At 34.7% G+C, this 15,994-nt stretch overlaps 2 protein-coding genes across 2 annotated transcripts; both read left to right on the forward strand.

The window, feature by feature from the left end:
• Positions 1–3,715: 3,715 nt before the first annotated feature.
• LOC145006452 (Tetratricopeptide repeat (TPR)-like superfamily protein) lies at positions 3,716–5,390 on the forward strand. The gene is made up of 2 exons (XM_078965538.1): positions 3,716–4,378; positions 4,566–5,390. The coding sequence occupies exons 1-2, from the start codon at positions 3,941–3,943 to the stop codon at positions 5,334–5,336; spliced, it is 1,209 nt and encodes a 402-aa protein (XP_078821664.1). The 5' UTR covers positions 3,716–3,940; the 3' UTR covers positions 5,337–5,390.
• A 3,538-nt stretch (positions 5,391–8,928) lies between these two features.
• On the forward strand, positions 8,929–10,273 carry LOC145006628 (uncharacterized). The gene is made up of 2 exons (XM_078965708.1): positions 8,929–9,625; positions 9,945–10,273. Exons 1-2 carry the CDS (start codon positions 8,929–8,931, stop codon positions 10,271–10,273), a joined length of 1,026 nt encoding a protein of 341 aa, XP_078821834.1.
• Positions 10,274–15,994: the final 5,721 nt, after the last annotated feature.

Genomic DNA, 15,994 nt, shown 5'->3' on the forward strand with positions numbered 1-15,994 from the left:
AAATACCTACAAATTAAACACAAACAAAAAAAAAAATGAGATTTACAAACATACATAGAAGAGATTTAAACACACAACTAACAAAATCAAAACTTTGTGTTTAGGGAACAATAAGTATAAAATCATGGAGAAAACTAGCAAAAACAAAAATTCCAATCATTTACGCAACATGTTACAAAAAACTATGATTGGATTATTGAACCTAAACCAACAAAATTCCTACATTGTAACACCCGGAATCTAGAAGACTAATTTGGAAATAAATCCCCTTTCCTAGGACCAACACGACGAGTTGATGGTGGGAAACTCGACGTGTTGGATGCTTTTGAGACGCGCGTTTTTATGAACCAACTCGGCGAGTTGGACCCTGATTAGGAAACCCTAATTTTTAGGGTGTTGCAACCTACTTAAAGGCCTTAAGTTCTTTGGCCGGCCTCTTTACCAGCCTCCTCTGTCAAGAAACCCTAAAATCGGGCCTTATCTTCCATTATTGAGTGTGTGAGCTTGGGGAGAGCCTTGAGTATTCGTTTTTGGTGCATGTTAAAGGAGCTAAGGAATTAGGAGTTGCTTGGCTTGAAGAAGAAGTCTTGGATCCATAATCCTTATCTTATTTGCCAAGTTTTTGAGGTATCAAGTTCTCACATTGCTTATTAGTTTCTTAGATCTCTTCTTGGGTTAGAGTTTATGCTTCTTATCTATGGTTGGGTGGATATTGGGGATTAGGATGCCCTAAATGATTATTCTTTCAGATATAAGGTCTACATGAGCTCTTTTAGCATAAAGGTGCCAACTTTATGGATTTAAGAGCTTCATGCATTCATTAAGTCTTTCATTTATCCCTTTTTGAGCTCCTCCTAGTCATGCTTAAGCGTAAAGTTGGAAACTTTACGTGTCCATCTAGCCTTATGGAGTCAGATATGTATTTTGGGGTTTTGTCTTTGATGATTAAGTGCTTAATGATTAAGCCCTCACTCTTTTATATCTAGAATTTGGGTTTGAACCCATTTAGTTGGTTCCTATGGGTAAAGTTGGAAACTTTACCCTTCTTGATCTCATTTTGGTCGAGATCTGAGCTTTGGAGCTATTGGATTTGATGAAGGTAGCTTAATGCATTAAGCTATTGGTTCTTGGGAAAACTCGGCGAGTTTGTTGGTCAACTCGACGAGTTGAATTGGTTTTTCCTGATATGTGCAGTTAATGGAGAAACTCAACGAGTTGAAGGACAACTCAGCGAGTTGGGTCAACTTGGACCGTTGACTTTGACTTTCGATTTGTCTTTGATCAAGTTTTTCCCAAGGGCTACTTGAGGTAATCTGAATTGTAATTAAGGGAATTATGGGCTTAGGATAAGGCCCATATGGGGTTGGGCCCAATTTGAAAAATTGGGCCATTGGTTGATTAATGGGCCTTTAGGCCTTTTAGATTGTAGTTTGAGTCATGGATTTGGATAAGGCTAGGTTAGGGGTAAAATGGTCTTTTTACCATGGGTATGAAGTTGTGGTTATGGATTGGAATCCAATTGCTAATTGGGTGTTATTTTTTATCTGATAGTTCGGAGGTGCCGCCAGGGCAACAGTTAAGGAATTCTTTCAGTGAGCTTCTGCATTCGAGGTGAGTTTCTTTACCGGGTTTAGCGGGTTGAAAGCACCAATGCCAGCCGATGTTTATGTTGTGTTGTTAGTGTGGTAGTTGTTTTTGTGACTCTTGCATATGCCGGTGTTTATATGTTTTCCGGGCTAAGGCCCGATGCCGGGCGGGGCCTGATGAATATTTGTATGCTGTGTATCTATGTGATTGATTATTGCATGTGTATGTTTTTATTTGATATATGTTACTGTATGTTGGGCAGGGACCGTTTTACCGAGCTCAGCTCGATGTCGGGTGGGGCCTGATGACAAGGCAAGGCCCACTATGTGTTTACTATATGTTTATTGTATGTATGGTATGAGGTATTTGGGAACTTACTAAGCTTCGTGCTTATAGTTTGTGGTTTTTTGTTTCACGTATCTCCGGTTCAAAAGGGAAGGACCCGACTTGATCGCAACGCATACACCCGTGTTTTCCGCAATATGTGATTTTGAGATTTTAACTCTGATAATTGTTTTGTTTTGAAACTCTTCTAGATGTTGGATTAAAGGTTAATGAATGTTTTGGGCATAATAAAAACGAAATTTTTACCATTGATTTTTAGAATATTACACAAATAACACAAATCCACAAAAACTTGTTCGAAAATCATGTTCTAATTGATAACACATTGTTTGGTGAAGAAGGCTTAGGTGATTCAAGGACCTAGAAAAGAAACATCGATATTCATGTCACTATGTACCTTTTTTCAAGCACCAAGTCACTAATAAATAAGGATCAATTAATCGAGCACCTCACATGCAGTATTTGAAAAAGAATTCTATTGTGCTTCAACACCGAATCTTACCACCATTCACCACCCCAATACAGTCACAACACACCACATCTTCGTCCCACGTATGGGCACTTACATTTCTTCTTATTTTTTTCTTATTTTTTTTTCCGTCTTTGATCTTGCGGTTTCTCTCTTGACCAAGACCACAAAAAAGTTTTTAGGGAATATGACTTATCAAGGTAATTAACTTTTCGGTATGTTCACATCTGGGTAACTATCTTTTTTTTGTATATATCTAGGTAACAAACTTTTTGGAAGTGTTCACATATGACCATTATGACCTGCTACAGCAGGTTAAATCCTAGATGTGAACGCTTTCAACAAGTTTGTTACCTAGATGTGTACAAAAAAAAAATAGTTACCCAAATATGAACAAAACGGAAAGTAAAAATTAAATTACATGAATGGTCCCTGTGGTTTGGGGGAATTTGTAGTTTTGATCGCTAACTTATTTTTTTTACTTAAATGGTCCCTACTATTTATTTTTGTTGCGCGTTTGGTCCCCGTCTTACCTAAAAATACTATTGTGCCCTTATTAATTTATTTTTTTAATTAATTTTCTTATCTATGTATTTATTTTTTACATATTTTTAAAAATTAATAGACCACACATATTTGTATCTCCTCGGATGATCCCTACTATTTATTTTTTAATTAATTTATTTTTTTTTAACTCGGATGGTCCTTACTATTTAATTTTGTTACGAACTTGGTCTCTGTCTTACCTAAAAAAGACTATTGTCCCCTTATTAATTTTTTTTAATTAGTTTTCTTGTTTGTGTACTTATGCTTTATATGTTTAAGAAAAATTAGTAGACCTCACATATCTGTATCTCCTCATCATCCCATCTTTCATCATTCTCAACTTCTATTTATTTTTCATCTTTAGTGATATCGACGTCTTCATGTAATTTAATTGTACCTTGTGCACAGGGACCATTCATGTAATTTAATTTTTAATTTTCGTTTTGTTCATATTTGGGTAACTATTTTTTTTGTACACATCTAGGTAACAAACTTGTTGAAAGCGTTCACATCTAGGATTTAACCTGCTGTAGCAGGTCATAATGGTCATATGTGAACACTTCCAAAAAGTTTGTTACCTAGATATATATAAAAAAAAGATAGTTACCCAGATGTGAACATACCGAAAAGTTAATTACCTTGATAAGTCATATTTCTAAGTTTTTATTTTGGACTTGATTGGTATAAGTAGAAAACTTTTGGACATTATAGACACTCTTTGTAAACAAGGGACCAAATTTCTTTCTAACATATGTTAAAAAACCAAAGTTAACCTTCATCCTATCTGATTCATCCTTCAGTTTGCACTCTCGCCTGCAGCAAACTCATCCCCTCTTTTTTGTGTGCTCTGGCTATCATGAATTCCGGCTGATTTTAGAACTAAAAATCAGCCAGGTTTGCGATATGATTCTGTTTTCATGACCTGATTTTTCGTCAATGCTCTTCAGTTTCATGAATTTTGTCTAGGTTTACCCGTTCCCTTTCCTTGTAATCATGTTAGCTTTCTCCAACCATAACTGTACTCTAATATGCAAAATTCAAGCGTCACATTGCTCGCATTCATGGAAACAATCTTCTTTTACAAAACTAACAAATTTAAACCTTCTAAAACCCCAAAATTTCCGGTTAGTATGTGCCGTTGGCGACCTAGGGCAAATGCAGAAAGTTGAAGATGAGAGACCGCGGATTAGATGGGCAGAAATCAACCTTGATGAAATCAATGACGCGCAAAGGAACCATATATCTCGATTGCCGAAAAACATGACCAATCGATGCAGAGCCTTGATGAAACAATTGATTTGTTTTTCGCCTGAAAAAACTAACCTATCGATATTGTTGGCTACGTGGGTAAGGAGTATGAAGCCTGTTCGAGCTGATTGGCTTGTTGTTCTCAAAGAAATGGGAAACATGAATCATCCATTGCGTTTCGAAGTATAGTTTTCTTAAATTTTCTACTCATTGATAAAATTTTCGCGAACCTGGTCAACCTTCCTTTGCATTTTTCTGCATAAATGTGTCGATTTCTTTATTCATGTTTAGATGATTGACATACCAATGTGTTAATTAGTATTAACAACACAATGTGTTAATTTTCCTGATTTCTGAAATCTTGATATAGGTGGCGGAATTTGCCCTTCTTGAAGAATCATTTGAACCCAATATCCGTGACTATACAAAGATCATTCATGGTTATGCTAAGCAAAGTCGATTACAAGATGCTGAAAACACATTACAAGCCATGAGAAATGAAGGTCTTGAATGCGATCAAGTAATTTTAACATCTTTAATTCACATGTATAGTAAATCTGGAAATTTTAATCTTGCAAAAGATACATTCGAAAAAATGAAGCTTCTGAGTCTTCCTCTAGATAACCGAGCTTACGGGTCAATGGTTATGGCATACATTAGAGCCGGGATGTTAAAAGAAGGAGAAATTCTACTTAAAGAAATGGAATCTCAACAAGTTTATGCCAAAAGTGAAGTTTACAAGGCAATGTTAAGAGCATACTCCATGAGTGGCGATAGTGTGGGATCTCAAAGAATCTTTGATGCAATTCAAATTGCGGGTATTATTCCTGATGATAAAATATGCACGCTTTTAATTAACGCATATGTAACTTCAGGTCAAAATCGAGAAGCTTATGTTGCATTTGAGAATATGAGGAGAGCGGGTATTAGGCCCAATGATAAGTGTGTGGCTTTGATGTTGGATGTTTATGAGAAGGAGAAGAAGCTTAAGGAAGTGTTGGATTTTTTGATGGATTTGGAGAGTGATGGGATTATGATCGGGAAAGAAGCTTCCGAGAAATTGGCTCGTTGGTTTCGGGAATTGGGAGTTGTAGAAGAAGTTGAGCTTGTCCTAAGAGATTATGGTTCAATAGAGGTGTAATATAACATGAATTTACTCGAGTTAAATGCAAGAATCGGTAAACGTACTTTCTTATATTTGCCCCTTCTTTTTGTTTCTTTTGATTATAACATTGTACATATAGGACCGGACAAACTATTTTTTTTATTATCAGGAGGGCGTTTACGTCTTTTGCATAGATGAGAGATCTAGAGTGAGTTTCTATCCCACATTGTTCCATCTTTTTAGATGGGATAGAGATTGCACTTTTGTCTCATTGGCATCTCAGATGCATGCATGACATGCGTTACGCAGTCTGGTATGCTCTATACTGCATTAATGCATATGAAACTAAGACGGGACCCACACTAAGTAGTAGATAAAGAAGAAAAATGATATAAACAAATGAAAATTATAATTTAACTTGATACTTAGTTACCGAGTAACTGCTATTTTTTAAGGTAAAAATAATAACAAAAATAAAAAATAAAAAAATTCAATTTTAGTGGCCAAAACTATGAATTTCGAGGCAAGAGAATTAGAACTTCTATAACTATATTCCCCTCCAATCGAGGCGATATTAAAGAAGCAATGTTCTTTTCCAATGTATAGATAGTCAAACTTTCTTTATTTAGATTTTATTTAGATTTTAACTTATTAATGTCGATGAAAATGGCTAGGAAATATTGTTAGAATTAATTGCGGGTTGATACTAGATTATAAATATGTCAAAACAGATTCAACGAATTATATCCGAGTGATCGAGACAAAAAATGTTAAGGAAGTATTAAATGATGGATGAAGTAGAAAGTATGAAAAAATGGCGTGTCTTTGTGTGCGTGCATGTGTTTAGTGATCGTCATTAGAAAAGAACTTAAATCAATAAAAATTACATGTAGTTACATCGTAGTTGCCACTGTGTCTTTCAAATTCCTCCAAATGTGTGTACTCGTAACCACCATTACCAACATGAAATCCATAGGTTAGTCGTATTATGACAACTTTATGTAAGGCAGGGTTTGTTTTTTTTTTTTTTTGGCTAATAGTAGAAAAGTTGACAAATAAGTCATCTTTACTGCCACTCTACTTAACCGTACATGAGATTTTCACCTCATACGACTCCTCGTGCAATTCTTTCAAAGTTATTGAATCATTTTCCGCGTTCGAGAATCCCCTACCTTCTTCCACTCCGTCCCGAAGAGTAACTAGGATCAATTTAGTCACGTTTCCATGCTTCTGTAGTAGTACTACTTCACTTTGATCTGTCGCGACCCGAACATAGTTACACCAAAATTTAACTTGTTATAAACAACCTACTTTCATTGCTTGTTTAGTATATCATCATATTTTTGAAACATTTTATAATCTCCCTCCTTTATTTTAAACATATATTATATTTGGAGTTTATTTATTTATTTATTTATTTTTTATAAACTATGTAGCTATAAAAATACTCATTTTCATTATAATTATTTATAAATTTGATTAATTAGTTAAAATAAAAATATTATTGATTAGAAAGATAAAATGTGATACCATAATTGATAATTTAGTGATCGAAGAATATTAAATGGTTGATTAATGGTAACAAAGTCAGTTATATGCTCCAATGTTTTAAATATTTAATATGTAACGCCCCAAAAATTCATAGAAAAATTTTCATTTTTAAAACAATAATCCATACAACAATTTGTTCACAAACCATTCTAGGTGAAATATAATATTTAAAAATCAGAGTAAAAATTATCAACGCAAAGTAAACTCTGGGGGATGCTGTGCAGTCACGCCGGACCCTTCCCTTTCGTACTAGAAGTATCGAAACCATAAACATGAAACCGTAAGCACAAAGTTTAATGAGTTCCCCAAAATACCACATACAATACATATTATTAGGCCTAGCCTGCCCATTAGGCCCAATCCATAATAATGGGCCTAGCCCTTCCTAATCAAAGAGCCCAGCCCAACATACAGTTGGGCCTAACCTGTTATATAATGGGCCTATCTTGATATACTATGGGCCCAACCCACTCATGCAAATGGTCCCAACCCTACATGCACGCCATTAGGCCCAATCCAACATACAATGTAAGAGTCACACAGACAACTAACATCCTACATTACATATTCCAATGGGCCGACATTGGTGCCTTCTACCCCCAAATATAATGAGGAGACTCACCTGAATCATGAATCAACTAAAAGCCTCACAAAAGCTGTTACAACACTCTTATCACATCATACAAGGTCCAATCTTAGACTACACACTAAAATCAACAATCTTGACCAAAAGTCAACCGATGTTAAAAGTCAATGGTCAAAGTCAACATCCCATAATGATGTCAACTATTCAGCCTCACGTCGTGACCAGCCCGTGGTCAGGTCGTGAGAGCCAACTCGGTCCGATTCCAACTTGACTTAACTTAACCTAGCCAACTCAGACAAAGAAAATCACATGAGCTGACCTCATGATGTCCAACCTTTTATCACGTCATGAACCCTAGATAAGCCACTAGATAACGGGATTTTCTAATCTCACGTCGTGAGACCTCATGTCTCACGTTGTGAGCACAACCTGAAGCTAAAATCCAAAGATTTAAGTCCTTAATCCATTAAGCCTTTTACTAAAACTTACCAGAATGTCTTATAACTCCATAATACACTTGAAAGTAAATGATTTTAAGACATGTATGTCCAATACATGTCTAGACCTCATTTGTGTCAAAATTTGAAGAAAAAGGTCATCCAACTTTCATGCAAGGTTCAACAACCCAACCATTCACTATATCTGAACTTCATGACACTCTAAAGACCCTTATAACCCATAAAGTTGCCAACTTTATGGTTTCCATTCATTCAACTTGATCAATCAAAGAAAAAGTTGGGACAAAATTTAGATCTAGCCACAAACAACAATAAATATGGAAGCTTTGACACCTACAAGGGTCCAATAACAATGTGAAGTGAAGATGATGATGATTCCTTACAAGCCTCACCAAATGATCGCCTTTTTTTTCTTCTTCAAACAAAGAAATGATCCAAAAAGGCCAAGATTAAAACAAGGAATGAATGCTAGGGTTTTCTGAGGTGAAAGGGGTTTGGAGGAAACCCTAAAAGACCATGGGCTTGGGCTGCATCAGCTCTCACGCCGTGAGCCTCTATGTCTCAAGTCATGAGATCGGTCTGAAACACTATTTACATAACAACCTTTCTCACATCGTGACCACTAAAAGGTCACGTCGTAAGGCCCTATTTCTTCCAAAATTCCACCTTTTGACTCTCTGAAACCCTAAATCGATCCATCCTGGATGTTAGACTAGGTTTAGTTTAGCATAATACATTGTTTATATTAGAGGGTACCTAATTGTATTTATCTAATAGTATCTTTCTATATATATATATATATATATATATATATATATATATATATATATATATATATATATATATATATATATATATATATATATATATATATATATATATATATATATATATATATATATATAAGGATCGTGTAATCTTTGATCAATAACAATAATACACGGTTTTACTTGGTATCATAGCCAAGTTATCCCTCACGCCTGCAACCTTTTTCATGACCTAAACGCTAATTGCCGATTAATCAAGAAGCTTCATGGAGACCATAACTGCCTTTACTACACAAGATAAAAAGTCTCATAACTCTCACAAGTTTGCTTTTACCCTCTCACACACGAACTATGGGTATTGGAAGGCTATGATCGAACCTTTCCTTGTCTCCCTGTTCGGTTATGTCGATGGTACAATAACATGCCTGAAGCCCAAAGTTGGCACAAGAGATGCAATCATAGACAACCCTAGTTACCCTTGTTGGATCTGTAACGATGCTCATGTTCGTATGATCTTTATCTCCACCATTTCAGAGTCTTCCTTCCAACACGTCCAAGGCACTACCTCACGAGATCTCTTGTTACAATTAGAACGTGTTTATGCTCCACACAACTCTTCAAGAGAGTATACACTGAAAACTCAGTTGCTAAAACTTGCCATGAAAGGCGATGAAACTCCTCTTAGCTACCTTGCACATGCACAAGAATATGCTACTGCACTTGCAAACATTGGTGAACATGTTAAAGACAAGGATCTTGTCCTTCTTGTTATATCCGGGCTACGTGAAGAATACAATGGACTTAAGTCCACCCTCCTAGCCCATCACCCACCTATTACCTTCATCGAGTTGCATGCCTTGCTTAGTGATCACGACTACTTGATTAACAAAAATCTTCCTGCTATCCCTACATCACAACCACATGTGTTTACCGCTTCAACAAGAACATCATCACCCAACATCAGTAACCTTCAAATCCAACTTCAATCTCTACATAATATGGTGTCCCAACTTGGCTTCCAAATTAACCCAATTGACCCACAGAGCGCAAAACATTGTGTTTGGTCATTGCAACCGATGTGGCATTGGCCATCTACTATCTCAGTGTCCAAATAACCAAGGTGCTAACAACTCTACAAGACCGAACCTACAATCCAATTTCACAACTTATGCTGACAACGTCTCCACTTCAAACACTACTTGGTTCCCTAATACAGGTGCAAACTCTCATACCACACTAGACTTGTCTAATATTGACACCTCTAAGTTTTATCGTGGTTCAGACTCTCTTCATGTTGGTGATGGTAATTCTCTCCCTATTCTTCATATTGGATCTTCAAAAATTTATTCTTCCAATCAAACCTTTAATCTTTCCAACATCCTTTATGTTCCTGAAGTTAAGAAAAATCTTTTATTTGTCCAGCAATTTTGTAACGACAACAATGTTTTCTTTGAATTTCATTCTTCTTTCTTTGTTGTGAAGGACGAACTTACTCGCACCACTCTTCTCACTGGACCAAGTAATAATGGTCTCTACTCACTCTGTCTTCCCAGTCTCAAGTCAATACCAAAGATTGCTCTCACAGTAGTAAAGGCTTCTTCAAGTGTCTAGCATCACCCACTTGGTCACCCACATCAACGAGTTTTTAATACTATTGTTTCTAGTTGTTCTCTTCCTATTTCCACAAAACAATGTTTAGATTTATGTTCTTCTTGTCAATTAGGGAAATCTTCAAAACTTTCATTACCTTGTTCATGTTTTCAAAGCAATAACATTTTAGATTTAATTTATTGTGATGTTTGGGGTCCTGCACCAACTTTATCTTTTGACGGTTGTCGTTTCTTTATGCTTTGTGTTGATCATCACTCTCGTTATATGTGGTTTTACCTGTTACCACATAAATATGATGTTTTTCAAGCCTTCATCAACGTTGTTAAAATGGTAAAACGAAAATTCAATTCCAAAGTCAAAATTATTCAAACTGATTGGGGAGGGGAATTTCGCAATCTCTCTTCGTTTTTCTCATCCCTTGGAATCATTCATTTTCGGTCATGCCCTCATACTAGTGAGCAAAATGGTTTTGTTGAGAGATGTCATCGTTATGTGGTTGAAATCGGTCTCACACTTCTTGCTCACACCAATCTTCCCCAACGATTTTAGCAGTTTGCCTTTGAGACAACAATATACCTCATAGATTGCTAGCATCTCGAACCTCGTCAAACAGATCACCTTATCAACATATATTCAATCAAAATCCAAAATACACCTTCTTTCAGGTGTTTTCTCTCTTGCTCTAACTAACAAATGGTCGCTCTGGCAATTAGATGTTCATAACGCATTTTTGCATGGGGATTTACAAGAAACTGTCTACATTCGGCAACCACAAGGATTTGTTGATCCTTTTAAACCAGGTCATGTGTGCCTCCCTCATAAATCTTTATATGCCCTCAAGCAAGCTCCATGGGTCTGGTTCCAACGTTTGTTCGTTGCATCGTTTTGGTTTTTTAGGTTCTTGTACAAATCTGTCTTTATTTATTTTGAGAACAGGTCGAACTCTAATCGATATTATTGTATACGTCGATGATATTATTATTACATGTAATGATGATGTAATGATTTCTCACATCATTCGTCAGTTGAGCTCCACTTTTTCCATTACAGATCTTGGCCACTTACATTTCTTCTTGGGCACTGAAGTTGTTTCTCGTGATTCTGATCTCATACTATCCCAAAGGAAGTATATTCTGGACATCCTTCATCGTTCAGTTCTTAAGGATTGCAAACCGGTGAGCTCCCAAATGACCACCACTTAGGTCTTATCTCTTCATGACAATCCTTTTCTGCCGGATCCGACTATCTACAAACAATTGGTTGGAGCTCTTCAGTACACTAGTATTTCTCACCATGATATTGCTTATATTGTCAACAAAGTGTGTCAATTCATGCATGTACCTATCGAAAACCATTGGTCTGCAGTCAAACGCATCTTGCGTTATTTACAGGGCACAATTGATTTTGGACTTCTTCTTCAACACAATTCAGGCTCCTCTTTACAAGCATTTACAGATGTTCATTGGCACCACTCTACACATGCTTCCCTTCGTGCCTTCTCGGATTCGACTTGGGTTGGTTGTCCTGATGATCGACATTTCATGGGAGGAATTGTTATATATTTGGGTTCGAACTTGATCTCATGGACTGCACGCAAAAAGCGTACTGTATCAAGATCCTCAACTGAGTCGGAATACAAGGCCCTTGGAGATATGACTGCTGAATTAATCTGGCTGAAAGCTCTTCTTCAACGAACTAGGAGTCTTAGAGAAACATCCACCTAATCTTTGGTGTGACAATCTTGGTGCTACTTACCTCTCTGCTAATCCGATATTTAACGCACACACTAAACATGTTGACGTGGATTTTAATTTCGTTCGTGAATGGGTTGCTTCTGGTAAGCTACGTGTTCAGTTCATTTCCACTGCTGATCAGACCGCTGAAGCCATTGTCTTCTAAAAGATTTATGCTCTTATGATCCAAGCTGCAGGTCGTTCCCCGCCCTTAGCTTGAAGGGGAATGTTAGACTAAGTTTAATTTAGCATAATACATTGTTTACATTAGAGGGTGCCTAATTGTATTTATCTAATACTATATTCTAATATATATATATATATATATATATATATATATATATATATATATATATATGGATCGTGTAATCTTTGATCAATAATAATAATCTCTGGAAGACGGATGTTACATAATGAGTAATAAGTCCACGAAATTAAATTCATTAGAGATGCTATAAATATGTCACATGATTTGGAATATAAATAAACAAAATATAAATCTTCCTTTATTAGATCTTTACACAAAAGTTACACCATAACGAAGGTGTTATTGTTTCACAATCATGACAAATAAAAACAAGTCGTATTCCGACGCAATATTCCTCACTCAAAACTTATTTTTAGGCAATATTAAGGGTAGTTTCTTCCAGTGCTCCAGCACTCCTTGCTCCTTTGTATTGGATAAGTTCTTTTGTCTTATCTGTACCAAATTGTAAAATATATGGGAAATGTGGTACCTTATACTTACCACATAATTCCTGAAAAATTGCAATCGATTAGTTACAATATGGATTATTAATACTAGTTAAAATTAAAAAATAGAAAAAAAAATCGAGGACTATTATATTTACAAGGCAATTCTGATAGTTCACTTCACCAAACTTGACCTTTCCACACATATTAATTGAAGCTTTGTCCCATTCAGGTTTAAGGTCTTTAACGGCTCCTCCCATTCTTATACTTGTTTAATTTTAATGTTTTTATTTAAATATCTTGAAACAACTAAGTGTTCACCTTTCTCAGGTTACACAACACAACAGTGAGAATCGTTATGTAATGATGTCATGGTAAAAGGTCTTTGTGTTGGTATAAGTGGAATCAGTTGATTTCTCGGTTGTGTATATGGATTCCAAAATACAATTTGATAATGATGGGCTTCCTTGGTTAAGTCACTACTGACTAATGAGTTAGTCTCTATGGATTCCAAAATAAAGTGTGAGGACACTTTGTGATAACCTATCCTGTTTTGTGCAATTTACTTGCTATGAACATTGTCCTTCTATTTTTTTTAACACTCACGACAGGTTATTCTTCCAAAGAAGTCGGTAGTCGTTACACGGATTAGGCATGAAAGTATAAAGGCAAATAGGCAATATCTCAATAATTGTGTGTATATACTATACCTGGCTTTGCTTGCTTTCCTATAACTATAAATTAACATCTACGAATCCTAACATCGGACATGGGATCTTTAAACAGTTAAACTATCTCTTTTGTTGTTGAGACTCGATCCCATTCTGAATGAGCTCTCTGCATCATTGCATTATGTTTGACCTAACAATATGCATTTTTTCACTTTAAAATATATAAAAATCTATTATATGGATGTCTTTAACCCAAAAAGTTAATGAAATCTCTACTATTTTTAAGGACTTTATGTTTAGGAACTATTATGTGTGTTTCGAATAATATAAATTTACCATGTGGAGGTGTATTTATTTATGATTACTTGAGAATCGCTGCAATCCACTAACATATTTTTGGTTGCCATCAAGATTTTAAGGTGGCAAGAAAGTTATGAAATTTATTTACAACTTATTCAACATTCAAGATCAAGATTTTAAGGTGGCAAGAAAGTTATGAAATTTATTTACAACTTATTCAACATTCAAGATACTAATTGGTCCAATGTATTATTGTCACAATTCAAATTCTTTCTTCTTTTTTTTTTTTTTTTTTTTTTTTTTTTTTTTTTTAAACTTCCTTTTGGCCTTGGGAAATGTTTGGCACACTTAATGTTTTTACACCTCCAGTTTGAATTTGTTAGAGGCGTCGGGTAAGTCTTTGTCTCATCTTTTCTATGTTTTGTGAATCTTTGAAGAAAAATTGACACATTTCCATTTTCTAGATATGTTGCTATTAATAATCCCATATCATTGGAAAGGTACCAAATGGCAAGAACTAGTCAAAGTGCCTTTCCATTTTCTAAATATGTTGTTATTTCTTGCATTCAAACCATACACAAAAAACAACATTGCTCTTATAGGCTGGGATCTATAACTATTAAATGCTAAAATGGAAAAATGCTTTGGTTGGTTCGATTATTATAATATTCTACAATCATTTTACCATTATGGCATTAGTGCTTGGTCAAAGTTGAAAAAAATATTTAATTTAATAGGAAAGAGCTTTCAAAGTACATGAACATGGAAAGGTACTTTGATGTAAGTGAAAATAAAAAGTTTAAATGCAAAAAATGACAATGTACTTTGATTAGGGTTTTCAAAAAATGGCAACTTAGTTTCACTACATATGCATAAATGTGGATCAGTTTAAACTAGAGTTGCACATATGGACCAAGCTTAGTAAAACGAACTATAATCATATTAGAATGTGACGTTTTAGACTCAAAGGCCCCAAAGACAATTCTGGCTTTTTGGACTATTTAATAGAATTTCAATGATTTGATATATATATATATATATTAGAGGTTTATAATGCTTCTATCAGACTAGTGATTTATTATACTCTGTTTTTTTTGTAATTATGGTATATTATGAGGTGGTCAACTGTAATGTTGTTTTGTGTGTGTGTGTATATATATATATATAGAAGTAGGTTCAAATAAAAACAGTAAATAGTGTGAGAACGTAAAAACACTATGGTTATGTTATTATTCTGTAATAAATTTTGTATATGTGTTGTTGAAGTAATTTTAATATGAATATTAAACGTTTGATTATTCATATATTCATTAGAATGTTATTATTCTACAAAAAAATTATGCATGTGTCTTTTTGTAGTAAATTAAAATTTTAGTTTTAACCTTTGATTATTCATTTATTCATTGTTAAATAATGACATAAAACTGTTGATACAAAATTCATTGTAGAATAATAATATAAAAGTAGTATTTTTACGTTTTCACACTATTTACAGTTTTTATTTGAATATGTATATATATATATATATATATATATATATATATATATATATATATATCGGTATTAATGAGAGGTGGATTGATTTTGGCCATATCACATATTCTATTTGATGGGTTTTAGTCATAAGAACATCCTATGTGCTCATACAAACCCTAATGCTTGGATCTAGGTTTCTCTATTGTACATGCAAGTTATCTAAGACTATAAACCCTAATTCTAGCATACAAGTAATTGTATTAACATAAGAATGAGTTTAAGACATTACCTTGATTGTTATGTAGCAATAACAATCCAATTCCTCCTTGTATTGACTATAGAAAGCTTAGAGTCACAAATGTCACTCCTTTAATGGTTCACAAACACCAAGAGCAAGAGGATGAAGAGGAGAGAGGATGTAGGTTACCCTAAAACGTGTGAAACCCTAGAAGGATGCTTAGCCACGTTTTAGGTCATAAGGGATGTATATATAGTTAGGCTATTAGGGTTATCTAACAAGGAAACCCTAAATTGGATGCTTAAGCCCTAAGCAACCCATAGATTCCTTTCCTTAAGGCCTTGGACGATTTCCTCATGGGCTTTCCCATAGAATTCATCCACTCCTTAATATAAGGCAATCCATAGCCCAAATTGCAATTATCTTATAATTACAATTCCAGTCCCTTAAGTTCAATTAATCTATTTTAGTCACAAAACTAATTACCAATTAATTCTTGACTAATATTAATTAAACAATATGATTTCTCCTTTAATATATTATTCTCATAATATATTAATAAATCATATTTAATCCTTTCTCTCTATAATTCATCCTATCAAGTTGCTTT

This window comes from Lactuca saligna, chromosome 7 (assembly GCF_052625555.1).
Source record: "Lactuca saligna cultivar CGN05327 chromosome 7, ASM5262555v1, whole genome shotgun sequence".
Lineage (NCBI taxonomy): Eukaryota > Viridiplantae > Streptophyta > Magnoliopsida > Asterales > Asteraceae > Lactuca > Lactuca saligna.